General features: G+C 40.8%; 2 protein-coding genes across 6 annotated transcripts; one reads left to right on the forward strand and one right to left on the reverse strand.

The window, feature by feature from the left end:
* Positions 1-3,803: 3,803 nt before the first annotated feature.
* exd1 (exonuclease 3'-5' domain containing 1) lies at positions 3,804-13,723 on the reverse strand. Of its 2 annotated transcripts, none has more exons than XM_063908481.1 (11): positions 11,845-13,723; positions 7,279-7,344; positions 7,095-7,128; positions 6,919-6,995; positions 6,717-6,781; positions 6,513-6,599; positions 6,287-6,391; positions 6,122-6,202; positions 5,889-6,032; positions 5,564-5,755; positions 3,804-4,799 (listed from the first exon to the last, which is right to left on the reverse strand). In XM_063908481.1, exons 1-11 carry the CDS (start codon positions 11,855-11,857, stop codon positions 4,146-4,148), a joined length of 1,518 nt encoding a protein of 505 aa, XP_063764551.1. In that variant the 5' UTR covers positions 11,858-13,723; the 3' UTR covers positions 3,804-4,145. The 2 variants fall into 2 exon arrangements, with proteins under 2 accessions (XP_063764551.1, XP_063764550.1); XM_063908480.1 differs by lacking the exon at positions 11,845-13,723 and adding an exon at positions 7,493-7,886.
* On the forward strand, positions 10,861-25,875 carry LOC134881266 (RAS guanyl-releasing protein 1-like). 4 transcript variants are annotated; one of them, XM_063908477.1, is made up of 17 exons: positions 10,861-11,360; positions 11,923-12,098; positions 16,076-16,181; positions 18,157-18,219; positions 18,310-18,441; positions 19,083-19,233; positions 19,398-19,571; positions 20,385-20,501; positions 20,584-20,859; positions 21,238-21,318; positions 21,977-22,081; positions 22,237-22,346; positions 22,792-22,936; positions 23,090-23,126; positions 23,519-23,650; positions 24,366-24,691; positions 24,793-25,875. In XM_063908477.1, the coding sequence occupies exons 1-17, from the start codon at positions 11,248-11,250 to the stop codon at positions 24,925-24,927; spliced, it is 2,379 nt and encodes a 792-aa protein (XP_063764547.1). In that variant the 5' UTR covers positions 10,861-11,247; the 3' UTR covers positions 24,928-25,875. The 4 variants fall into 4 exon arrangements, with proteins under 4 accessions (XP_063764547.1, XP_063764546.1, XP_063764549.1 ...); XM_063908476.1 differs by having other exon boundaries at positions 10,863-11,360; positions 19,080-19,233; XM_063908479.1 differs by lacking the exon at positions 11,923-12,098 and having other exon boundaries at positions 11,200-11,360; positions 19,080-19,233.
* The last annotated feature ends 1,741 nt before the right edge of the window (positions 25,876-27,616 follow it).

Here is a 27,616-nt window from a genome sequence, read left to right on the forward strand (position 1 = left end):
AGCTGAGGGGGTTGCCAGTATTCTAATAACTAATAACTAATTACTAAAATTTCTGGTGAATAAACACCTTTCCCTTTGACCAACAATGGCCTTCTCAATCAAGCCAAGCTTGAAATCTCTCAAAGCCACTGATGAAGTAAAATCTGAAAAATAGTCATAGCTACATTGGGATTTTTAGATTTGTCCAAGTGAGCAGGTTTACAACATGTTAATACCCTTATTTAATCAAAATTAAGAATACATTATTTCTGAACATTAAAAGCTTTAAAGGGGGACTTGCGCCATTAATTTGCATGCTTGTCATTGGCACCATGTTCATTGCACAAATCATTAACATCCCGCTTGTTTTGTCTTACTCTCAGTGCAGTCACTGAGCCCCGGGGACTGTGGACAGGCCAGCGTCTCTGTGGTTGGTTAAGTGACGGCCAGACTGCTCAGGAGCGTTCAGCTGCTCTTCTGATGTTTGTTGTTGAATCCTGCTGTTTCCAGAGCCTCTCCCCCCAAAGCTAGGCTTATGGTTGAGAGCACTAACTTTTTTCTCTACATAGTAAAAGTGGTGCTATGAGCTTACTGCTAACAGCGTGCTAACATGCTCACACTGACATTCAGACAGTAATATCGACCTTGTTCACCCATATTAGTTTAGTAGGATAACATTGTAAAAGTATAGCTATGTCTGAAGATAAGGGTATCTTATCAAGGAAAATATTGGACAATTTGGAATTTGGCCTGATTAATATGTTCGATTAAGTTTTAGGGGGTCATTATTTATCCTCTGAGGACCATGAAAGTCCAAATACAATTTCATGGCAATCCATTCACAAGTTCAAATTATTCAGTAACAAAGTGGAGGGACAACCAACTTTTCCATCCATAGAGTGACGCTCCTCCCCAATACAGTTTTGATATGTAGTTATGCGTGCACAGCGAGACCAGCTGAAGTCTGACATTCCTACGGCCCGCTTTCTCAGCATCAAACACATTCTCCTCTGCGCCCTCACCTGTCACTCTATCTGAGCTCTTCTGCCCCAGCTGAAGGTCACAGTATGGCTGGATCCTTTGGAGAGGCCCTTAAGGTCCCGATGCTCCATGCTGCCAGAGTAAACAAAGCGCAGCGGTTTATAAAGATGCATATTGTGTGCCTCCATCTGTTTATAAATGTGTTTGAATGAATGTGTTCATATTGAGGGTGTCTTCCTGAGTTGGGTTTCCTGGCGGCGGGGATACATACTCACTGTAAAGCGGTCTGAAATATTGATGTTGTGTTTTGTTCCTATTTTTGCTGTACTTGAGCGGCCATATGGATAGGTCAGCCTTTCTCACGTAAAATATTAATTCTACCATTGAATACGATCAGGGGAGAGTAAAAGAGGGTCATTTTGTAATGTGAGAAAGAACGAGGGAGAGGTGGTGGTTAGGGGGTGAGGGAGGGGGTGGCTCAGGATTCAACAATAGGTTTTTCCTAACAGATGGAAGATTGGCTACAGGGATATAGTTCAGTGTCATTGTGGAACCTGATATCTGATTATATTCCTCGCGGCTCACGCACACAAAGGGATTACATGTGGTTACATGAATAATGAAATTGAGATTATTTTGTTGACACGCTTCTAATTTGTTGTGCCACAGCAGTAGGGATCTGCTGAATACGGCCCATCAGTCTCTCCCTTTGTGCTGCATTACTCACGTAAGACCTCACAGACAGAGTTTTTCCAACAAGCCAATCAAAGAAGTCTCTTCTGGCCAAGTCTGCCACCTAAACAACTACCAGGTTAAATGAAGCTAGTCATTAGAGAGAACTGTCCATGTGGCAGGATTTAATCATGAGTAAACATTTAAAACGCTCACAAACAATCTGATTAATGACAGTCCAGTGGTCCAAACTGTGTGTTCAGCAAGAGAAATGCACCGTAATCTGAAAGTGCACTTAGTCAGCAGCGATGTATTTTAATTCGGAGTGCTAACCACAAAACAACACAACCATCCAAACACGGTGCAGTTTGAGGGTGTGCTAGTGATAAATTATCCGTTTGTTCTTAATAATTAACAAAAACCTATTAATTATGAACAAATCTGTAGCCTAACACTCAAAGAGGAGGGATGGTTGCCTAGGAGCATTAGGGCTGTTTTGAACACCTTGTTGCTTTGGGTGTCTTGTAACTGCAGCCCTGTGAGTATGACAGTAATATGGTGGAAAGTAAATAACGTGGTGGTGTATGGGGGGGGGGGGGGGACACAATACCTTTTTTTGGAGGTTCAATAATGCAGTTTGGTACATGTCCCAGTGGCCTTGATGACTGTTGATACTGTGTAGTGGGAAAAGTACAGAAATATAAAATACAGTTAAGAGTAACCGGTGTCTTCCTTTAAAGTGATAAATATTGTTTATGACCTATTTCCATTACACCTTGAGCAAAACCACAGGCCTGCAGGTTCCCACTGTTCAGTCAAAACAATAATGGGCCTTACACAGTTGAGCAACCATTTTCGGATGCTAAATCAACACAGCTGGACATCCTAAAGGTTGTGTTTATGTCTGTGCACTACCTTTCCGACTGGAGTCCAAATATAGCTCTGCAGCATCCTGCTGTGATGCTGGAGGTGCAGTCATCTTTCCCCTCTGAAGGACACAACACTGTCTGAAGTTTGGGAGCAGGGGGAGTGGGGGAGGGAGGGGAGGAAGCGGTGACTACCGTGTGACAAGCGCCCTGTTCCTTCCTCCCAAGCTTGAGAAACAGGAAGTGCTGCACATAAGGCATTATTGTGACGGAGAGGAAATGCAATGTCCTCTAAAATAAGAGCCCCAATCTGGTTGTCAATGACAGGAGCCTGTCCTCCAGAGAGACCCCCAACACACACACATTACCCCCCTTCACAACTTCACTGTTGAGTGACGCACGTGTATAAAACAAGCTCCTACTCTGTAACTGTACAAGACTCCCAAATGAAATGCATACTCCACAGAGTCATCAGAAGGAATTAACTTTTGGAGGACTTTAGTGCAGCAGCTTAAAGATAACATCAAGTGAATCAGCTTTAGGATGATGTCTTTCCTCCCATACTGAACCCAACCACGTACAGATTGAGCAACAGCAGCATTTCAAAGGGTTAAAGGTGGCATATGGGTAGGATCCATCCTGTTTGTGTTTAGCAGAAACTGAGGAGGATCTGGTTGCTAAGAGAGATGCAAGGCTTTGTGCTGGGCTGTTTCCCAGTTAATTAAAATCCTACCTTATCCTTTTCACGCTTTCAATTAGAAAGCTTTGGAAAGGGTCCAAGCCTCTGCAGGAAGATAACCATTGCAATAAGATGTGATTAATACGGGGGGGGGGGCATTTGCGCAGAGGCAAGGCCCTGCTGTTGTGTCCATGCCTTGTTTTGATCCCAGGCACCGACCTCTGATGATCCAGGCAAAAATGGCTGAACGGTGCCTCTGCAAAGTCTGCATGGCACCTCCAGCAGCAAATTAAATGGATAAGATCTGCTTTTGTAGAACATGGCAGGTGATGGCCACCTGTGATCATGTACATCTGAACTGCAGAGTCTCACGGTTAGGTCTGTGCCAAGACTAATGGTTTTTCTTGTGTTAGCTAACAATGTTTTTGCTCAATCGCTGCTTTTTCACAAACAATTCATTTTAACACAGAAGACAAGCTGTACCAGCAATAAATCACACTAAGCGCACGCTCGTATGGTTCAATGGGCATGTGGAGCAGTTTTTGGTTGTAGTTTTAGTTACAACAGCCAAGGCTATTATTTTTGTTGTCATTTTCTCCAAGATAAAAATAAACAATAATAAATACTTGACTTTTACAGATTTTTTATACATTACAGTCAACAGTGCAATCAATTATCACTAATTCAAAAATAAACTGAGAAGGATTTAGGGGCTAAACCCTTATAAAATACAACACAAAAGAAACTTACGTTCTGTCACAAACAATACAAACATGTTTGAATGAACTGACATGCAACTTCCAAACTAAATAGTTGTGTCTTTTTTTCTAAAGACTTTTAACAACATCACCTGGCATCAGACAAACCTGTCCAAAAACTAATATTTACTGCCACCTACTGGTCTCTTTAAGAAACAACAAACAATGGAACTAAACTTCTCTGAAACATGTCCTTATAGGGCTTCCGGGTTATGATCTGAACGACCGGAAGGACTGCAAGAGTGAAGGTGAGAGGGACTTGGGTGTAAGATGTTCTCCAAAAGTGTTCTCTGGCTGCCAAGCACTGTGGCCCGGCAGGGGCATCACCTCTTGGTTGGGGCACAAAGGAGCCGTCACCGTCCAACCAGGCGTTACGTTGCTCTTTCTGGGGGATTGATCTCGTGCCATTTGAAGAAGTAAGCCTCTTCCTATGGCAGGTAAAGCTGGGATGGATGACTGCTCTTTTCCAAATGGCATTCCTCTACCCATTGTGTCCATCGGCACATCCATTCGCCCTCTGCCCACACCGAGGGACAGGGGACTGTTGACAGACATTTGTTTATTTATGTCTGGAGCCTGAGCTGAGTCAGCGGAAACACTGTCCACTATCGGAGGGCTCTTGGGTGGCTCGTGAAGGAGAGGATCAGCTTGTGGAGGTGACTCCTCAGCTTCGGGTTCAAAGGAATCTGCCTGTTTCTGCCCATGCTCCTCCGCTGCAGGTGAGGTCTGGGATGGAGTTTGAGGGTTGAAGCGAGCCAGCAGTCCCTGCTCTGTGGTGGGGAAACGGTCTGCAGCCCACTTCTGTCGCTCAATACGCATTTGCTCTAGCTGTCTGAGCTCTTTAGGCAGCTCCAACGCACTCTCCTGAGGATGCAAAAGGGTAGACTTAAGACTAGTGTTTTTTCTAAGGCTGGATTCAGATTTTCTTCCAAGTGTGAAACAATCCAAACAGGGAAAAAAGTTCTGGTTGCTGTTTTTTTTTTTTTACTTACAACATTTCAATGCAAAAGATGTGGGGCAAAATCAAGAGTCCTCATTCATTGGATAAATAAAAACTAAAAATGTGAGACACAAGCACTCAAATCACACAAGGAAGTGTTCTGTGGACAGCCAGTAGCGAGGGACGATAACAGTGACACAATGTAATTTTTGGCATGTGAACATTTGCTTTGATAAACTTGAAAACTCTGCATGATGTCTTTTGTCTTTTAAATTTGCTTTTTTTATGAAAGCATCATTTTTTACCATCCTGCAACAGCCACACATAGCAGAATTTTGTCTTTCTTTTGTCAGGGAATTTCATTTATTTATCATTCTCTGGATGTGAAGAGTATTTTAACAATTGTAACAAAAATCTCATTATTATTGTGAGACATAATTTGGATGATATTTTTCAAAAACTGAAGACAATTTTCCCCTCACTACTCGTGTCTGATATAGTGCCTGTGTTGCTTGATCAGGCACGCCCATACATAGGAATATTTCTCCAGATGTTTGGCAGCATGCTCTCATTGTTTTGAAACAGGATCATTCAAAGTCTACGGCAGGTCTTAAAGGAGAAGTCGGCAGCAGACGCTTATGAATAACTCTGTATGCACTGGACAAGTTCTCATCTGTGAACTACCCACCATGCTGACATGCTCCAGTTCATCGGGCTGGTATTGGCTGCTGCTCAGGTAGGAATCCACCAGGGTCATGTAGTCCGTCATGAGAGTATCCAGCAGCAAGAATCTGAGAGTCTGGAGGTGGATCACTGACAGAGCCATCACCTTGAGCAGGGGAACAGGACAGGGCCGCTTGTACCACATCTCCCTTTCTTCCTGTAGAGAAGAAACACACACCAGTGATTACAGTACATACAGATGCAGCTTATATATTTGGAAAAATATCTAATTATGATTATTTTTTAATGATATCGAAATTGTGATGTCAGAGGGGATTGGGTTACTGTGCCTTTGTGAGCTGTGACATCATCTGAAGGGACAGGAGTTGGTAGGACGGCACCTTCAGGTGGAGACTAACCACCTCCTGCAGGGTACTGACTCTGTTCGGGAGAAGACCTCCTGTGTTGGAGTAGAAGCACATGACATCTGCTACCTAAACACAAACAGGAAAAGAGCTGGTTAAAAGCAAGGTACATTAAACATACAGAAGAGAAAGTAGGCCATTGTACACTGCACATGTACCTGCGTATCAAATACGTTGGTAAGCTTTACCCCAAACTGAGCAATCAGACATCCAGCAAGGGCTCTGCAATCATGAATGACCTGTACAAAATGCACGCCATAAATGTAATGTTAATAATTAGAACTTTAACTGAATAGTATATCTAGCGTGTTTATAATGATTACCTTCAGCGTGTGCTTCTTTTCGAGGATCATGGCAAGACCGTTCTTAAAGGCCCGAGGTCCCAGTACCAATATATCGAACAGGTACACCTTGCTTTTAGTGGCAATCTAAATGAATAAAGACGCGTTCAGTTTAAAATATTCATATTTATTATTTTCAAGGAGAGAAAACAAAGCAGCTAGGGACAGAGGGAAGGATTAAAAAAAGCAGGAATGCAGAACTTCTCACCTGCAGCCAACACAGTCTCCCGTGTTCAAATACCCCGACTCCATTAGCTCCCACACCTATCACATGCTGCGCCTTGATGTCCATCACCTGACAGATAGGGACATGTAAAGATATGCCTTGAAGATTTGCTCTCAACGACTTGGAAGGGGGAATGTGCAGTTTAAGTTATCTTTGCAACAGAAAATGAACCTAAAATCAACTTACAGCAGACAGAAACTTCTCATGAAACTCATCTATGACTACAAAGTTTATAAACTCCTCTTCATCATCTGTAAAAAGGAAAGGATCAAAATCAGATTGAAGTTTATTGCCAGGTACGTTTACACATACAAGGAATTTGATTAGGATTCACTCAATAGCTTTAGCAAAAAACACCATCTGTACGCCAAATTATTTGGATACTCACCCAATGTGATAGTCTTCCTGTATGGTTGAAACTTTTCCACATTCAAATGCTCTTCACAGCTGGACTGTTGGACATTGCTGTGCAACACCATCACCACATTGCATGTTACTGTTAAATAGCCAGTTAAAGCCAGCACAGAGTGTTTTCACCATAGACTGTATGACACGATTACATACCCGCTGCCAGTGTTTGCGCCATCGGTCAATTCCACTGTTAATTAAATTATACAAAGACACCATGTTAGATGTCAAAACTTTAAGACATTTCTTATTCGTAATATGTTAAGTTCAGCTTTCTACGGTGGCCCTGAGTACGTAGCTTTCCCTTTCCAGATATCAACGTTTTCCAGAGTGAACTCACCATTCAAAATCTCATGGCCGAAGAACACTTTAGAGCCAGGGATTTTACAGCCATTACTGCCACGAACTGAAACGACACACACAAGTTAACCAAGAGTTATTTATTTGCCATCATACAGCGAATACATTTAAAACTGAAATAATTATTCAGTCTAATCCTCAACAATATTGTGCTGACTTCACAAAATAAACCTAATAAAAACATTTTTACCGACCGTCGGCCAAAACCAACGTTTTGTTGGGGTTTATGCGCTGGATGACGCCGAGGAAAGTTGAGTTCCTGAGGGTCAGTTTGACGCGTTTTCCTTGGATATTCAACCGCTGGATGTAGTCAATGACCATTTTGAAGTCACCTAGGTTATGAATTGTTTCAAGCAGTAACAAACAACGAAGCTGCTACTTGAGAAAGCCGGTGTAACATTAGCCAGCTAGCAACATTGTGGTTTAACTTCACTGCGCTAGCTAGCCTGTCAGAGCTAACCTTACATCCACCAGGCGGGGAGCGACCTCTGAGGTCAATGCTGCGTTCGAAAGCTTCACGTGAATTTCGACATCGATTTCCTCGTCCTTCACTAACACTAGCATATACAAGGTTTTATCAGCGATATATAATATCAGGGTGCGATTTGACAAAAAAACAGAGGGGGGGATGTTTTTTTTAAATTTATTCATAGACAAGAACATTGGACTTTTAACTTGCATAACTAGGGAGAAAAAAACGCAAAAAGTAGACAGGCCCTTTTTTCGGGTCCGTGGATTAGTCCCCATCACAACATGGCAAAACTTTTAATAACCCATACATGTTTCTATTCAACGTCACAAAAACATGCGTACGCACTAACAGGCAGAAAGCACCATAGAACAGCATCAATGCTCTCCATGAAAAGACCCTCCAATTAACTTAAATCAAACACTCAAAATAATTCACTAAATAGCACAACGTGCTGTCAACACTCAGGGACAGGTCTGGAAAACTAGACAAAGTAAACAGTCGGCTCTGGTGACAAATTTGTGGTGGCTTTTTCGTTTTTCCTATCGGGGCATTGTCTGCAGCATTTCGGCCCTCTTCTATCCACAATTCTGCAAATGGGTCCTGTAAAGTAAGATGATATGCTGCTCTGAACGCGTTTCATGTTTGGTTCAGCGCTGTTTTTCCTGCGAAGTTCCCGCACAAAAATGTTACAATGTTTTTGTGTTCGATGACGTTCAGAAATATGCACCGTCTGCCAGAAGGCTGCTGAATAGCCTACTCTGATGTAAAGACACTGAAGATCGTTAGATTTCAAGAGTTTAAGTAGGCTAGCAGTTAAGTTGCATTCATCGCTATCAAGGGGGGGAAATCCTTGTCCCCACCGGAGATAAAAATAATTTAGCAGAGGTAGGGATAGGAAAACCAGAGGGGGGGAAATCCTCACCATCCCCCCCTACAAATCGCACCCTGTATAATATGTATCATTATATACTTGCCGCTATATAAACACCATATCTCTTTTTTTATGTACCTCTCTGTTTTATGAAGTAATATGAAAATGTGTGGCTGTGGTGCTCCCCAGTGAAACAAAAAGCGACTGTCATATGGGGGGGGGGGGGGGGGAAAGATAAATGGTATTAACAAGGCTATATCAGCAATTATATATAAAGCAGAAATACTTTCTGCTTTACAATTTGTAAAGCAGAAAGTATTTGTATAACAAACAAGCTGATATCAATATGTTTGTAAATTACAAACATATTGATATCAGCTTGTTTGTTTTTTAAAGTATATTATATAAAAATGTGAAGCTTTGGTGCCCCCAAAGATTAGAGATTAGAGATTTTGGCAGACAGTAATGTATTTTGCTTAGTGTAGAATTGTCAGTGTTGTAGTGGAACAACAACAACAACAACAACAACAACAACAACAACATGTAGAGCTTATACATTATGTAATATTTACACTTTAAACATGATCACATATTTGTAAAGTATTTCTTTATAAAATGCAGCAATTCTTTCTCAATAACCACAGAAGGTCAGTATACTCAAAATATCCACCAGGGGGTGGAATGAGTCCAACACTTTGTTTCTTAATATCAAGATCATTTTCAATCTGATAAAAAACACTAAACATAAAAGCAGCCCCAATCCCTATGCTTCTGCTGTAACTGAATGAAAATTAATATTTCAGCAAAGTCTGACCACAAGGTTGATGTCTTAACTGGTACTGCTCATCTGATCTGCATCCATGTGTGCATCACCTGATATCATAATAGAAAATGCAAATCAACATACTAATATAAAGCTAATGCACGCATATTAGTTTTAAACACGTGCAAAATGACAAGAAACGTAAAATGAGCAACCCAAACGTCACTGACTCATGTTTACAATTTTTAAAGAGATTATAACTTCAAATATCATATCATACGTCAAATGGGTTTAACTTGAATCAAGTCCCCACTGTTTTGGAGGTGCATGTCTTAAAGTGTTTCTTTTTTTCTTTTTCTTTTTAACCAATATGTGTTTGCTGTTTGTCTAAGGTTGGGTGAGGACCATGGACTATTTAGTGGAGACACACCAAGAGGCAACAGTCGTGTATGCTGCTTTACTTGTTCCTAGAAAAAGAAAAAGAAAATCATTACAAATAGGCCAGTTGTTATTTTTGTATCATTTCATTTCTGTCAGCAGAACTGGGTTCAATGTCATGACAAAACATTAACATCAGATTTATGTATACCTATAGACACATAAGGGCAGGCTACAGGTATCACTGATAACATCATTGACACAATGGGTGCAGACAATCTATCTTATCAGAAGCAGCCAGCTGCGAATACACAGCGTCTCACAATTTCACTCTGTCTGTGAAAACATGTGAACTCATACTGCTCGTCTGTGGACAGCACGAAGAGAGGCACCACGTCAAAGGGAGGACACTCACTATATGCACCTTAAAAGGATTTGTGCTGTGTTGTTCCTCCTGCGCTCAGTTAAAGTGAAGTGCATAAGGGGCAAACGCAAAGCTTCAGCGCTAATTAAACAGCTTCCCATTTGCTTAAACTGGATGTTTAAAGAAGTGCTTTGATTAATTGCTTTTCCAATTATATCCTAAGGTTCTCACATGATCTCTGCTCATACTCTGGTGTGTTTGCATGCCATTTCACTTGTGGAAAGACCTTTAAATACACAAGAACTCGTTTTAAATCATTGTAATGTGCAAATGTTCAGAATAATCATGTTAAATCCCTTAAATCAAATGTCCAATGGCCATTTGATGTCAGAGTTATCAAATGTCAGCACACGCTGTTATTCTTAATATCTATGAATCAATTCTGAGCTCTGTTCTCCATCCAAAAAAGTGTGATAAGACTCTTCTTAAAGTTAAAAGAAGTCAGGAAACACTCTCTGGACCACCTACATAAATGTACAACCACATTATCACCCCTTATAAGCCTAATGGAAGCTACGGTTATCTTTAGAGGAAGGTCCACCCTGTTCCTGTTCGGCAGTCTGAATAAACAAAAAGGTTCCAGTAAACTAGAAGACATCCCTTTTCACAGATTTTCCAAAACGAATTAATGTCAAGGACGCCCAAAAGATTATCTGTATTAAGTTTTGGGGCTGAAATAGGATCAACATAGGAACTTTTGAAAGTTTCAAATGAGTAAAATCACAAAAAAATGTATTAACTGCCTCTAATTTAGTTGGATTGTATATTAAAAGAGATCCTTTACCAGCCAAACTAATTCTTTATTTAAAGTTGTAAAGTGAAAAACCTGTAGGATCACGACTTTTTACGCAAGTGGTCACGCCTGGTGAAGCTCAGAGGCTGCTGTGAGTGAGTGACTGACAGCCCGGCTCCACGGCCGCCCACTCACACACAGGCTGGGTGACTCTTAATTGTGTAACGTTCATTGACGAGTCAGCACAATGCTGCCGAGACCGCGGAGCCCAGCAGAGCGATGAGATACTCCCATCGAGGAGAACACAGATGGACAGCCTAGTTCAGCCGCTCGTCGCCCAGTACCTCGCCATGGGATGTCAATCAAAAGAAAACAGCCAAAACGAAAGTATAACGTCGGACGAAAAGGGAAAGGACGATGCGTAAGTCTGATAATCTTGTCGTGGTTTTTAAACAGAGGACTTTCTGGCGTGGCTTTGCCAAAACTGTGCGCATATGTTCAACAGTTTCTTAATTATTTGCAGTTATCGGAGTTGTGTGACTGTTCTTTGTTGTTAATAAACGGGCGGCTGTTTATTTTCGTGCGTAAAACTAAATTGATGCTACCCAATTATTTTACGCACAGGTTCTATCAATTGTTGTTAGTTTGTCACCTGCTGCATTTAAAACGGACATTTTCTTACACATTGTTTTTTACTGGTAACACAACAGTTTAAACTGGATGTCCGCAATCAACCGGTATTTCCCCAAGTTAAAGGAAGGAAATGAGAACAATGAAAAGCTAAATTCCAGGAGGGGGTTCTTAAATTCAAACAATGGGTCCAATTTCTTGTGATAATTATGCAGATCGTAATGTGTCATAACCTGTGGTCTCAGAAGATTATGGTTTGAAACTGCTGCACATACCATACGTCCTCATAGGCAAAAAGAGAAAGGCCCACTTTCATTACAACAAGCTCTCCTGTTGTGTTGGTGTTTCTTAAGGAGGGCGACTCCAGGATGCAGCTCCAGGTCTAGAGTTTCTCCTCCGGGCCGACCTCACAGGTTTCACAAACCCAGCCCGGCCCAGCCTGTGCCCAGTAAATCAATGGTGTCCCTGGGTCCCCTCACCAAAGGGGGGAGCTGGGAGGAGCTCATCCAGGCCTGTCTGCAGTCCTTCGGTAAGTCGTTCTGACCTGACTTGGCACTTGTGTTGACTTTTGGCTCACAGGTGTTTGTGCTCCATGTTTATGCAACACCAAAATCTCCTTAGCCTTTGGTATGTTCTGTTTGACTCATGCTTTCCTGGAGTACTTGACTCTGTTATTAAGAAACAATAAGATAATAAGCCCTAATTTACGTGAGAACACATTTTGTTGTGGTTTCCCAGGAGACTCTGTTTTCCCCACTACTTTTCTTATATACCTTCAACAAGTTTGGGCAGGCCTCTAAAGAAAAGGAGTGGGAAGCTTTGAATCTGAAAATGAAATAGGATTCCTTAGAACTGCTGAATTTATTTGTGTATATGTAGGATTTTATGTTTTGAAGATCTTACTCATGCTTGTCAGTCAGATTTAGTTTTATTTTACTTATAACATATCAAGGAAAACAGCATTTGATTATGATATAATTTCCTATGTTTACAGTCACTGTATTATGATGATAAAAGTATCATTGATTTATTGTAAGCAAATGATATGGAGGTTTCTTTAAATGAGAAAAACAGTGATTGAGTAGGCTGTAGATGGATCAATCAAGCAATGATCATTGGCTTCATCAAGTTGACTAGAGTGCTCTCAGAGTTATGGTGATTGCATCTCTGAAGAGACAAGCTTTCAAATTGCCGTTGCCTGGATACACAAATGGAACAGGAGCAATGGAGAGGCGTTACAATGGGCTGCGCATAAAACGACATCCCGTGACTGCATTTATCTGTGAAGCGGTAAACCCAGTAGCAATGACAGCCGGATGCTCATTTCAGATTCACGAAGGGAAGAGAGTTAATCAGAGGTAGAAGACTTAAAATCCAGGATCAGTGTCAAAGCATATTGATGCTTCAATAAGTGATTTCAGTGCCACTGCAAAATGTGAAATCCACACACACATGATGGTATCTGCTGAGTACAGTGTGTGTTGACTGGGGATGTCCTTGAACAGCTTCTCCTGATAAAATAGAACATAACCTCGCTTCTCTTGGCCCACATCACAGGCGAACCCCTAAGGTCCGCGAGTCCTGATGCCACCTTTTCAAATGTGAGAGTGCACGTAAGAGCTATTTGAAGGATTACCTGATGGCAGCTTCAAGCCTCGCTAAGCCAAAAGGTCACTCCCCTAACAGTGGTCCTCAGATGCTGACCAGCCTTTGAAATGCACAGCGCTATGAGGTGCGGATCAATAGCAGTTGACATCATCACCATCGCACCTCCCAGACCCCACTGCACCGCTGCACGCTCTGAACAGGCAGTGTTGACCCAATGTATGTTTATATGTATTCAATTCCTTTGTATTCATGAAGTTTTTCTTTTTTTTTAGATGACATTTTTCATACATGAAACATATCATGTTCATTTAAAGTGTTTCTGCGTTGAATAATATTGATGATGACAATAGAATAAATTAATCTAAAATTAAATTCAGGCCATGATTGGTATTAAAATATCATAAATCAATCTTTTGACAGTCTTGAAAATGCCAACACAAGAGAAGAAACTTGAACATTCTGACATTTTGATTTACAATCTCAAATTAATAGGTCACATCTATTTTATAACTGAAAGCTTTTAGCATTATCGTCAAACAGATAAACCACTACGAAGCTAGCAATGATACATTTTTTAATTTAATTTTGGTTTACGTGTAGTATTCTTGAATGTCATTACCAATGGCATTAAAAAATGTCATAAAATCTTAAATCTAACTTGCCTCAAGCTGTAGGAACCCTGCTTCTATCTGTCATGTAGCAAAAAAGTTAGCTATTAGTTAATTTTTTGCTTGCTTTTTTAACTAGTTTTCAAATACTTCTTCATGTCGTGTCAAGGTGTCGTAGGCCACTTGAATAGTGGATACATTTCTCAAATCAAATCATGAATTCCTGTTTTATAAAATAATTCAGGATTCTCCACAATCCACAACAACGCTCTAAAGTATAAATTCAATCAAAAGTCTGAATATTATAGAGACGTTTTTACAGAGAACCCAGAGATAACCATCATTCTCTATCTGACTTGGATTCCCTCTGAAACAAAGAGACCATCCAGTCTGTTAGGCTCTGTCAAAACAAGGAAAAGAGACACAGGGCTTGGATAGGGTGATAAATGTCCAAGATAACCTTAGAAGTGGGCCGGGTGCTGCGTGCCCTGGCTGTGTTTATCACCAGAGAGTATCACACAGATCCAGTGAAGCGGTGGAAGCTTTCCTAATTTTCCAGTCAGGAACAGACAGTCCGGAGGGGATTTCCTCCTGCAATTAACCCTGCGCAGAGAGGGTTAGTGGTCGGAAAGTTGTGAAAAAAAGGATGAAGCAATTGTTTACCTGATGGAGAGTCATGACTTCCTGTTGTGCATTTGCCATAGGATTGACTTTGAACTGAGGAGTGTAAGTTCATAATTTAGGTAAAACAGCCTTATGGCCGAGCCCACCACAAATGTGAAGATGAAGAGAGTATTGCTTTATATACATATTTCTTCACTGCATCAAAGCATTACCAACCATGTTATTTTAACTGCTAGAAATTGTTTCACTTCCTTCTCGTTTACTCTCTTAATGACTTGACGGGTGAGGTAATGATATCTACTGGGTTTGTCTGGTAGTGGCTGTGTGTTACAAACAAAAACACACCCCATGCAGGCTATGATGGCTGGATTAGTCAGCTGCGGCTGGAGTGGTGAGTTGCTTACAGATAACAAAGATTAGAAAACATGTTGCCATGGTGTCCGAGGTATTTCCAAGGTGATATGGTTTAAAAGTGGGTCCATAGACGCCTGATGTCCTTGATGGTGTCAAGATACTGCTAAAGCTTAAAGGAAAACAATTCTCAGCTGGAGAAAAACTCACAAATGTTTCTTGGGCTTTCAATTTTCAGCACAGTGTGTTCTCTATATATTGTAGGATTAATATGTTAACAGGAATCATTTCCCATGATGTACAAACAATATTTTCAAAGATTTAAATCCAGTGCTCTTCCTTTTTATGTCAGCAACTAATTCACTGCACGTAGCTGTGGTTTTAAGTTTACTGGAAGAGAAGTGGCCCTGTTACTTCGCTTATGCGGGAAGGCAAATGCTTTTTGCTGCAACTAAAGGTCAGACCTGACATTGTGATGTTAAGTAATATTTTGAACACATGTAAGCTCATTTTTTAATGGTCAACAGGGAAGTTTCTTTCTCTGTGAGTCTCAAGATGTCAGTTGTTCAGTAAAATAAACTTATCGAGATAAGAAAAGGTGGTCTGGTTACAAAGAGAGGAAGTGAGACATATGCAAGGAAAAAGGAAGCAAGAAAGGTGGTGAGACGAGCAAGCTGCAGAGGTTCACACAATCAGAGGAAAAGGGGTCTATGGATAGTATGATGAAGTGTGTTAGAGTATTCATCATGCATTCATAACCATGTGTTATCCATTGATGGAAATGTTTACGTTGTGGTTTTCACAGGTTATAGTTGTGACACATAATACGTTTTAATCAGCGTGGAACGTCATATAGAAGAACAATTATTACTTTCATTAGGTGTCCTCTACCTGACCCACATTTTAAAATAAAATAATCTATTATGTAATCCAAAAAAAATCTAAAATGATCTTTAACAATCTCCAATCCATAGGTTTATTTGCAAAGAGTGGTTTACCCATCAATTTATCACAAAAAAGTAATTCATCATAAAAATAATCCTGAACAAAAGCACCTTTTTTTCCTGTTTTGGGAAAAGAAATCTACTAGTACTACTGGTAGTACTGAAAACTACAGCGGCTAGCCGTTTGAGAATATTATTTAGCCTGTTTTCTTTAAAATAAGTTAGATGCCACGGATTCTGGTTCCATAAACAACTGAATTACCTTTAATGCAACATTTATATTAGGTGGATGCATTGTGTGACTCGTGTTGCAGTTGTTTCCTTATTGGAGCAATGAGGGTAAATTTAGGTGTGTGCATTTTGTCTTGCAGACTCGGACGGTTGTGTGTGTGGGAGCAGCCACCTGTTGAACATCACCCTGACCATGCACCGTATCCACATCTCCTCCAGTGACCTGCTGGACAAGCTCACTACTCGATATCCTTTCAGCATTCCAACATAAGGCTAAAACTGCTTTCTATTTCATTAAAATCAATCTTAATATACAACTTTTACTACATAATATGCAGAATTCCCCAAAAATGAGAAAGGCTGTTTAAGAAGTTGTCCTCTAGAAAAGCCTACATGCCTCCATCACCACATTGCTTATAATGCCAATCTTTTGGGCACAAAATCCAACATTGGATCTTTTTTGTGCTGCTTTTCTTTGGTTGTCAACAGCAACGGGCAATCAAGCTTGTACTTGGCTCACAATGCAGCCTTTAGCTGTCAGTATAAATGTGATAGGCAAGTGGCAGCTCATGTTTACTCCTGCTCTCAGTCGCTGTAGACCATTTACATCTCTCTCTTTATAAATTCCCTCTACCCTCTGCCCTGTATACCATGCACTTAATAATAGTCTATTATCATAATGTCAATCTACATTTACATATCTTGGATTCATTTGCATAATTTATAGGAAAAGGGATTTTCGATCGGAAATGTTCTAGTTCAAGTTTGTAGTCTGAGTTGTATTGAGATTTGTATTTGAGTAGGCTTTGGTTGATTGCATGTAAACTGTCAGTGTGGAGAGCAAAAGAGGCAGAATTCACAGACCATGCAATCTCTAGACCTATTGCCTGTCGTCTGACAATGGACCACCTCTCTATTAGCTTAACAAATCGTAAGTATAATTATCAGCATAGGAATAGGAAGCCTCGGTCCAGATATCTGCTGGCTACACCTGAACACCAAACATATTATTCACCCTTAAGGTTGAAATGACGTCAGCCCAATAGTGGATGGCTTCCAAGAAAGGCCTTTGTGTACTAGGACTCTTTCAAAATGTTCGATTCTGTCCCTTTCATTTCCCCCTATTCACACCCAGAAAATGTTTTCCTTTTGTTGGCCTTGTGACTTGAGTTAAGTGCCTGTAATCTAGTCTTCCATTAAGGAAACAGCAGTGGCGTCACAAAGCCTCTCAGAGGAGCCTACTGGCCCCGGTGATCAACCTTGGCGTTTCAGGTGTTAATTACCTCTGCCTCGTCACATACAGGTCCACTTCAGCTATATATAAACCCTGACCCTCTATTGCTTAAAGAGGCCCTTGCTCACACAAACCCACTTCAGAGCATGCAACGCAGAATGCCCCTTGCTATTTTTAACCCTCTCTTTCTGAACCGAAGACCCAAAAGGACATCAAATAAATTCATTGAGTGGGTTAGGATGAGGGAAGAGACACGGGGACCATTAACAGCCTTCTTCACAGTCTGGCTTTGGGATTGCGTGGGCAGTTCTTCTGCTCCCATGACGCAATTAGCCTTTTTATGTGCATCACTACTGATTTCTGCCAATTGAGATCTAAAGTGTCAGTCTGCTTCGTATCATAAGGACATGCGTTTGTGTGTACTGTCTATAGATTGGTACGGCACGGGTGTTTTTGTGGCAATATGTATGGCAGTGCCACCATATGAGTGAATATTATTGTTCTGCGCTGACGACATTGATAAAGGCATCTCCCACCTCCAAACAATGCACATTAATCAACAGTTGTTCCCCTGTATACAAGGCATTGATTGTGTCTTCTCTTTGTACATTTTGTTTTTCACTTTCTCCTGTATGCCAGAATGATTCATTCTGTGATGCTCATCAGAGTTTTTTTTCCATGCAGTCGCCTCCTCCCACATCACCAAATGCCACTTCTGTTCGCCTTTTAGTTTAGTTGCTGTATTTTTTTTATTAATGAGCTGTTTGTACAAAAGAAGCCCTGCAGTCGAATAACCCATATGTTAATTATGTTCTGCCCTTAACAATGTCAGGGATCAGCAGATACAATTTTCTATTTTCTTCTCAAAAAGTGTTGCTGACTCCTGATGTAAATCCTAGCCTTACCTAACAGACACTATAAAAACATAGTTTTCTCAGATAATAATCACAATCAGTCAACATCAGATTCTTAACCAAAAGCCCTCACATTTAAAACAGCGATGGACAATGAGCAGCCGATGGAGTGCCAAAGGATATGCTACCTTATCAGGTCAGTATAACGGACTGAGTCATTGTAAGACTCTAACTGTAGTTGTATGTTCAGAGTCACTCACATAATGGTATCCTCTCTGACCTCCAGGCATTGGATCCAGGAATTCTGGATGATGTTCCGGTTAAACCACAGCTTGTCCGACAGCCTGGATGAGTTCCGTGAGATGATCCGAGAGCAGGGCCAAGAGCATCTTTGCTCACTCCTAGAGACCAAATGGATGTAAGTGTTAATCTCTGACCAGCTGGCAACTGCGAAATAAGGCCTACACGACACTCACGGAAAATACTGGAGTCAGTCACGATCAAGAGTACAGACTTTGAACTGTGCACTGTATAACTTCAAGGCTGCTAATGTAGCTTCGAGTTAGATCAAATATAACTGTATGTTTGTTTTTCATGGTTTTAAAAGTCAAAAACACAGTAGATGTGTCTCCAACAACACTTGACAGCTTGGCTACGTGTGCTGTACCCATTGACTGTAGATCAGTTATCAGTTAATCTGTCCATTTTTTTCTCAATGAATAAATTGATTGCTCAGTCTAGAAAATGAAACAAAAAAGTCCATCACAAATTCTAAGAGTAAATGTCTTGTGTTCTCTGACCAATGGCCTATAACCAAAAATATATTCAACTCACTGTAAAAGATAAAGTCTAAAAGTCTGAAAATATTCACTTTTGAGATGTTGGAATGTTTTTTGTCGTATTGTTGGAGATGTTTTCTTTTTGACGAAAAGCTTGAAATAATGAGAAAAGTCAGGCCACATTACCATTTCAATTCTGATAACTAAAACTATAATTATCCAATTTAAGAAGTCATGCTATCCTTTGCTGATAGTAATGTTCAATGATGTGTACTAGAAGTGAGCGGGACTGGTCGTGGAAGGCTAGCCAGAAGATCAAAGCTATCAGCAGCAAAAAGAGGAAGGTCTCTCTTCTTTTTGATCACCTGGAGCCCATCGAGCTGGCTGAGCATCTCACCTTCCTGGAATTCAAGTCATTCTGCAGGATATCAGTGAGTATATTCCAGTGTATATAGATTGTCTTTTGCACATTGATGATTTGTTTATTTGTCATGCATCTCTTTGATCTCAAAACCGTAGTTATTTCCTCCCCACGGGAAATACCTTGCAGTTTCCGTGCAGCAGTTAATGCTCCTCTCTCTGCTCTCTCTGCCAGTTTATAGACTATCAGAACTACATTCGAAGCTGCTGCATGAAGGACATCCCTGTGATGGAGCGTTCCATCGCCCTGTGTAATGGTGTCTCCCAGTGGGTTCAGCTGATGGTGCTGAGCAGGCCGACCGCTCAGCTGAGAGCTGAGGTTTTCACCAAGTTTATCCACGTAGCACAGGTAGTGGTTTTATCAAGCCCTCAATGCTACTCTTACACTTTCTGTTCCTGGTTTAACAACAAAATGGAACTCGGTTTGACACGTTTCCTCTTTGCTAGCATCTACGTGCTATTGTTCACACACCTTATCTAACTAATGACAGTCTATTGTCACACTCTGAACAGCGCTATAGATGCTACATAATTGGCAGTTGCATCATGAATATTCACAGAGCTGGTGATGATTCTCAAGAGCTCTGAAGCAGGCTTTTAGCAAACCCAAAGATTTTTCCAATAGAAAAATATTAACTGAATGCAGGCTAATGGAGTCATCAAGTGGAACACACTTAGATGGCGAAGAGTTTGAGGAAGTGGGAAAAAAAGACATGACTCGTGAGTGCAGACCCAGCTTGTTAAAACCATTTCATTGTAAAGCTGCATGCAGCCTGCTGGGGAGAGGTGCACCGGCTTCAGGGAGCCGTTAAGCAGGCTTGTACTCTGAAGGACCTATTGCACTGTTACACTAATGCACCAGTCTGCTGCTGCTCACTGCTGTCAACCATAAAACCCAAGGGTGTGGAAAAAGAATTTCACACCATAATGCTCCAGTGACAGCACGAATTAGAGAACTGAAAAGAGAGGGGAAAGCACTTCCAAAAAGAGTGAGATATCAGAGCGCAGTAAGAAAAAGCCAACAATGTAAGTGGCTTATGTAACCGCAATGAGGTGGATTATATAACCAGGCCTACCTGGAACAAGTTTAATTGTGCGTGTTTATGTGAGTGCGCAGATAGACTGATATATGTGTGCTCTTTTTTTTGTGTGCATCCACTAGAGTCTACATCTTATGCACAATTACAACACACTAATGGCAGTAGTGGGAGGGCTTTGTCACAGCTCGATATCCAGACTGAAGGACACCACCTCACATGTATCCAGTGAGGTCACCAAGGTAAAGTGAAACCAACTAACATAAAATCCAGCTGATAACAGAGCCAAACCATTTTAACAAAAACAATATTTTCACTCCCCAGGAATTGAATGAGATGACAGACCTGCTATCCTCTTGCAGAAACTATGACAACTACCGACAAGCTTACAACAGGTGTACAGGTTTTAAAATCCCTATACTAGGGGTCCACCTCAAAGATCTGATTTCAGTCAATGAAGCCATGTCAGACTATGTGGAAGACAACAAGGTGAATGTCCAGAAACTCCAGGCACTCTACAGCCACATTAATGAGCTGATCCAGCTCCAGCAAATCCCTCCCAGGTTGGATGCTAACAAGGACCTAGTCCACCTGTTGACGGTAATGCAACATTTCTTTAAGATTCCATAAAAAAATCTATTTAGCTTCATGTAATTCACTAGATTGTATTGAATGCAAGCACAGATGCAAATGAGTGCATTACAGCATGTGGATTGTCCCTGCTCCTGTGGGTGTGATGAGAGTCTATGATCTATGAGTGTGTGGGTGATGAACTGAGTGTGATTGAGAGCGAGTTCAAATTGTTATATTGTTGTTCTATCTGTGTGCAGGTGCTTTAGCTGTAACAGAATGCCCATGAAAAGACAATCGTTAAACTGTGACCTAATATTGCACTCATCAAAACATGTTTCAAGGTTAATAATTTACAAAAAAACTTTACTTCCAAAGTGCTTACATGTGTCCTTTCCTTCCCTGCAGCTGTCCTTGGACCTTTACTACACTGAGGATGAGATCTATGAACTGTCTTACACCAGGGAACCCAAGAACAGTAAAGCACCTGTGAGTTATAGAAGCAGAGACATTCAAATTAACAACCAACTGAGAGTTAGATGGATAGACCAGTACCACTTTCATGTTAATATGTTGTTAATGTATGTGTAGCCGACAGCCGGTTAGTTTAGCTTAAGACTGGAAACTGGGGGAAACAGCTAGCCTGTCAACTACCTAGAAGTCAAATTAAATCACCCCCCAAAAGCTTAATGCTTAACTGAATACATGTGGGGAAACTTTTCTCCTCCTTTCTGTCAGTTAGTTAAGAATTAGATAATAAGATGATACCGCTCTCATGTCTGTATGCTAAATAAGAAGCTAACAGCCTGTTTGCCAAGCTTAAAGACAGGAAATGGGAAAACAAAGCAAAGTTAGCTTTTACCCCGTTTTCCATTCATTCTGCTAAGCTAAGCTAACCGGCTTCTGGTTCCACCTTAAAAATCATTTTAATTTAATCCTCATTTTACTCTCTGCCGGATATAAAATAAGCCAAAATAAACAAAAAACATTTATGTCATGAGTCAGCTTTTCTAATTTATTATAAAATGCTAGTATTGTGTCTGAAAGCCTTTCTTAGATTTGGAGTAACAGAGCTGCTCACATACCATTTTTCATGTTTATGTGCCTACTCAGGCTTGTTTTTTAATGACAAATTCATTTCTATCAGCCAGCCACCCCTTCAAGACCTCCAGTGGGTGTGGACTGGGCATCAGGAGTGGCTCCTAAACCCGACCCACGAACCATCAGCAAACATGTGCAGAGAATGGTGGACGTAAGTGCTTCCTATTTTCAAGTGTAGTCTTCACATAGCTACTAAGCAAGGCTGTTTTATAACAACTATCATTTATTCTAACCATTCTTCTAGATGCTGCCATTTTGTCAGCCTGCTCTTGCACCTATTGTACATTTGCCTCTTGTCTTTCACAGTCCGTGTTTAAGAACTACGATCACGATGAGAACGGCTTCATATCTCATGTGGAATTTGAGAAAATTGCTGCTAGCTTTCCGTTTTCCTTCTGTGTCATGGACAAAGAGAAGTAAGTTTTCTTCTGACAGGTCGAGCATGCACACTCTCAGCTCATTTATGACTTCAGAGGAGGGGAAGGTATTTGTAGTGATGAGTGTAGCACAGGAAACATAAAATAGCTGCAGATCTAACCATAAACCTCACCTTCATATTTCCCGTCTTATTTCTCACGTACATCCAATGGTACATGACTCTCACAAGCCACAGAAGAACATGTGATCCGTCAAGTAAACCTTAATATGAGAACCACTATAGTTGATACTGTTTTGCATTACACAAAGACAGATAACTATGGTGTTTACCCATGTGGCATGAGAGTGAAATCAGGTCAGACATGACCAAACATCAAACTGTGAAGTTAAGATATGAAAGTGTTTATTTCCTATTCATTCTGTATCATTTACAGCTCAATTTATTCTGTTAAGTTATAATGTGTATGTGTTGTGGTTGTTCAGGGAAGGCCTTATCAGCAGAGAGGAGATCACGGCATATTTCATGCGGGCCAGTGTCATCTGCTCCAAACTGGGTCTTGGCTTTGTCCACAACTTCCAGGAGACCACTTACATGAAACCCACTTTCTGTGACAACTGCTCAGGATTTGTAAGTCAGCATACACATTTGGTGTATGATTATATATAGAAACTGCTTAACAAGCTATATCAAAATCTAAAGCTCTTCAACAACATGTGACCTTGTTCTTTAGTTGTGCTTAGGCTTCAATGATGCAAATACAGTTATCTTTTTTCTTCACAGTTGTGGGGTGTTATCAAGCAAGGCTACAGATGCAAAGGTGATCATTTCATTCTACATTGTGCAACTTAAGCACCTCTATCTTTGGCCACATGTCAGTGTAATGTGTAAAAATGAGTAGAGGTACACACAGTGTCTCGTGGCAAGCAGGTAATGTGAAGCTATCTGAAGAAGGTGTAGTGTGGTTTTCTTTGTTGCACACAGCTAGCTGAACTTGCAGCAAATGAAAAAAAGAGAGGCTGCAGCCTGAACCACAGTGTTTCCCCCTCCCCCACCCCTCAAAAGATCTGAAAGTTGTTTGTTTGCCTGACAGTTATCATGCAGAGGTCTAAGATTTGCATTTTATAGAAGAGAGAGTGTTCACAGAAAAGTCAGTTTGTCAAAGTTAGACTAACGCTAGTTCCTGCTCTGACATGTTGTGTGCTTTCTCAGACTGCGGGATGAACTGCCATAAGCTGTGCAAGGACCAGGTGGCGTTTGAGTGCAAGAAAAATGCCAAAATGACCAACGCCATGGACAGTCCGACACCAAGCTCCACGCCTGTCACCATGGGCCCCTCAGAGGGTGGGTTGAGTGATGGGGTTCATTACCGGCATTACCAGTCGTATTGAAACACACACACACACACACACACACACACACACACACACACACACACACACACACACACACACACACACACACACACACACACACACACACACACACACACACACACACACACACACACACACACACACCCCAATCAGTAAGTCCTTATAACAGGTGCCACCTGGCAGTTTTATTTCTTGTAATCACTGCCTGCCACTTTGCAATGAAAACAATATAAGTCATAATTTACCGGATTTCTCTTCAGTTTTCTGCAGTCTAGGACACAGGGTCTATTGTCAGGGTGATTTCCCTTCAGCTGTCAGAAGGAACCGTTTCACTTACAGTAAAACTGAAGCTACCCACCTGCCATGAGAAACCTGCTCTATCAGAACAGAAAAACTTTCGATTTTACTTTTGAATTTATACGCCGATACATAACTGAAAAACATGGGGGCTATATTAGCCCAGCCCCTCTTTAAATGAGTCTGTGTGACATGCTAATCCTCATATGATTTATTTGACCTTTCACATGAGACTGAGTTGAGTCATTTTGTTTTGTGGTTGTTGATTGTATAACTCTAGTGAGCTTATTCTCCTTCAATAAAGGGTTCCAAAAAAGGCTGAGAAGTGAAGACAGTCAAGTACATTTTCCATATGAAATGATTACTAATAATGTTTTGCTCTCCAGGTTCAGATGAATGTCCTTTCCCCTACCCGCCAGATGAAAGCAAAGACTGGAGCCCAGACTTTCCAGTTATCTCCCATTTGAGGCCTCAGAGGGTCCATAGTGGCACCCAGACAGATGGACCTCAACTGTCCTCTGCAGCCCCTGAGGCCGTCGGTCTTCAGCCTTGTCTGCTGGTCCCAGTGGCCCCCACGCTCACCTCGTGTCCCAGCCCTGTGCCCCAGAGGAAACTGCGACACTGTGCCAAGTGGGAAAACAGAGCGTCCATTGCTTTAAAGCATAAAGAGCCAGAAGAGGAAAACAAACCCAACTATGAATCTCTGGAAACAGTAAGTGTCAGGACAACTTTTTTGTTTCTCATAACAAATGCACAATACTTTAAAGCACCACAGTAACTGTGCTTCTTAAACATATTCTGTGTCTTTCGCAGGACAACCAGAGGCTCCAGAGGGCCAACGAGACACTACGTAAGAAGCTGAGAAAGGCCGAGCGGGAGGTGGAAAACCTAAAGACACTGCTCAAGAGGCACTCTCTCCACCCTGTGGAGGAGGACTCCTCCTCCTAGAACCACACATACACTGGACCTCCGTAGGGAGACTGGTGCTGCCCCCCTATGGCAGCATGTATAAATCTAGCTTCAATGTTTCAGTTATTGGTTAAAAAAAGTGAGTATTTTACCAGTATCATGCCAGTCAAGGTGTTTTAATGCTAATGTTAGAGAGTCAGTCAAAAAAAGCCTGTGAGTATGCCAACAAATATGAGGACATTTGTGACGTGTGTATGGATATTTCCAACCAGCTACAATACACAAAGAAAATGTAAAAAATAGCATTGTTATATTTATGAGTTTTAATTAAGCAAAAGGAGCCCATTTACTGTAACCTACCGTTCACAAAATACTGAATCTCATTGCAATGAGCATTATTCACTTTTTTTAGTGAACCGTTTAGTTGTTGAAGTTGGAAGGGTTTCCCTATTTCAAAGTTCACCATTTAAAACAAAGTAAATGAAAGAGTGCCATATATATTTGAGAAAATAATGCTTAATGTGTTGGATCATTTCTTGATCAATAATGAGACTAAATATTTATGTTAAACATAAAATGGAAAACAAGAAGTTCAATGTGTTCATCACAGGTGCATCATCATTATTATTTTTAAATAATACGGCTGGCTGATAAAACAGCAGAAGAAAGGTTAGAGGCCTCAGATATTGCTCTGCATCATTGTTCATATAAATGCACAAGATGTTATCAGTGCTCCTGTTAATATTTATTTTGTTATACACTACAGAGTTCACATAGAGAGTAACAGATGAACATTTTGTATAGCTTATGGGTACTTTCAGTGAAATATTTATGCTTTTGTGTGTGTTGGCATCATATTGATACTATTGTGCAGCCATGTAATGTTACGTGGTCCCTTGTAGCAGTGTTGTACTGTAAGTCAAGATACATGTGTTTGTAATATGTGTAATTTACTTTAAATACAAAGTATACACAGTGCTATCTTAATTAAGACAAGATTGATCCTTTTTCTCAGTATTGTTCTTTTATTGTAACAATAAATACTGTATTATATATAAAAGCATTGCTTGTGTTACTCAATCAGAGCACTGGGGGTCACTAAAGCATCATAATATTTCTTTATCCTCTCAGTAATGATTATTGACTCGGTTTAAGACTGCAATTTGTTCTATAAATGTTTGCTTTCTTGGTTTTACCTCAGACATGTTTGTTACATTAAATACAAAAAAAATTACCCTTATCTGATCATTTTCTCCCTTCTTGTAAGGGTGTGTTAGGAAAGCAGAGTTTCAAATTATAAAAGTATTTATGTTTATTTATTTAGGTAATCTTCAACTATACAACCCAAATACACATCAAGTCATAAACACAAATAAGTCATTGATTCTAAAATAATGGCCAACCAAACTACAGATTTGTACTGACCAAAAGGATGTAAGCTAAAGCCTTTTTGCTTATTAAACCTACCATATGTACTTGAATAATTTGTGTGGTTTCCTTTAGATTTAAATTGTCTAGAAAATGGTGTAATGATGAATTGGGAAACCCTTAAAGCCAGCTGTGTCACCCTGTTGTCTGAATCTGCCCTGCCCCTTGGGCTTTGCTTCTGGTAATGATTCCGTCCACACACACACACACACACACACACACACACACACACACACACACACACACACACACACACACACACACACACACACACACACACACACACACACACACACACACACACACACACACACACACACACACACACACACACACACACACACACACACACACACACACAGCCTGTAGATAATGAGAGAGGAACTGTCTGCTGTTGGAGAAACAGAGACTTAAATCACACCTAATGCTACTGCTTTCTATGAGCACTAGTGCACACAGCAGGTGATGTTACCCTGGTGCTGTGATCCAGTATGTGAATCTCTATAGTGGTAATTCATTTTCAGATAAAGAAAGCCATTTCAATCAAATTATAGTGTGCTTTTTTATTTATTGCAGCTATAATGACTTGTTGCCTTGCATCAACTTGGCAGCGAGAAGAGACCCTGTGAAAAAAGGGATATTCTCTGAGGCATAGCAGCAGATCCCAAGCCGAGCCTCTGTGACAGCTAATTTACTTCTATTTGAATGTGACACCCCGCTGCAAGGGAGTAACACCCCAAGTCTACCGGGCTCTGTGCACACTAATGCTGAATAATTTCCAATATCATTGCTGGCTGGGGGAAAGTGACAGAGGGACCATGTGTTAACCTCCAGGGATGATGCCCTAGAAAAGGCTGCTTGTTTTCATCAAGACTGTGAGCTTGAAATGAGAAATGTATGTACTCTGACATGTTAAAGCAGTCATCACAGACATCAGTCTAAACAAATCTACAAACCCAAAAATGTAAACATAATTAATTGTGGTGCGTGTCAACCTGAAGGATATTGCAAAACATGTGGGCTACACTGCATTTACCTAATTTCTCCATACATTAAGAGCAACTCATGACTCTTAAAAAGTCCTCATTACTCTGTGCAGACTGAGATGATTAATCACCCAGACATCAGTGTACTTGGGGGAATTGGGCCATTGTGAGATGCCGATAAGTTAACTAAATCTGCTAAGTCTAATGAACACACTCTCCGAAACTAATTAGGGAAAGATGTGGAACATCCCATTATGTCCCACTGATAGTGGGGAGTCGGACGCAATAAGAACACAACACATTTAACACACACT

Source organism: Eleginops maclovinus, chromosome 19, assembly GCF_036324505.1.
Source record: "Eleginops maclovinus isolate JMC-PN-2008 ecotype Puerto Natales chromosome 19, JC_Emac_rtc_rv5, whole genome shotgun sequence".
In the NCBI taxonomy this organism is placed as follows: Eukaryota; Metazoa; Chordata; class Actinopteri; order Perciformes; family Eleginopidae; genus Eleginops; species Eleginops maclovinus.

What these genes read in the sequence shown, in the direction of transcription:
- exd1 (XM_063908480.1), bottom strand. Translation starts at nt 7,619, where the DNA reads ATGGTCATTGACTACATCCAGCGGTTGAATATCCAAGGAAAACGCGTC. An exon ending in ATGAGAAGTTTCTGTCTGCT is followed by an intron (nt 6,600 to 6,716) that starts GTAAGTTGATTT and finishes CCTATCTGTCAG; the next exon opens with GTGATGGACATCAAGGCGCA. An exon ending in TGATGTCACAGCTCACAAAG is followed by an intron (nt 5,756 to 5,888) that starts GCACAGTAACCC and finishes TCTTCTCTACAG; the next exon opens with GAAGAAAGGGAGATGTGGTA.
- LOC134881266 (XM_063908476.1), top strand. Translation starts at nt 11,248, where the DNA reads ATGGACAGCCTAGTTCAGCCGCTCGTCGCCCAGTACCTCGCCATGGGA. An exon ending in AGGATATGCTACCTTATCAG is followed by an intron (nt 18,220 to 18,309) that starts GTCAGTATAACG and finishes TCTGACCTCCAG; the next exon opens with GCATTGGATCCAGGAATTCT. An exon ending in AGTCATTCTGCAGGATATCA is followed by an intron (nt 19,234 to 19,397) that starts GTGAGTATATTC and finishes TCTCTCTGCCAG; the next exon opens with TTTATAGACTATCAGAACTA.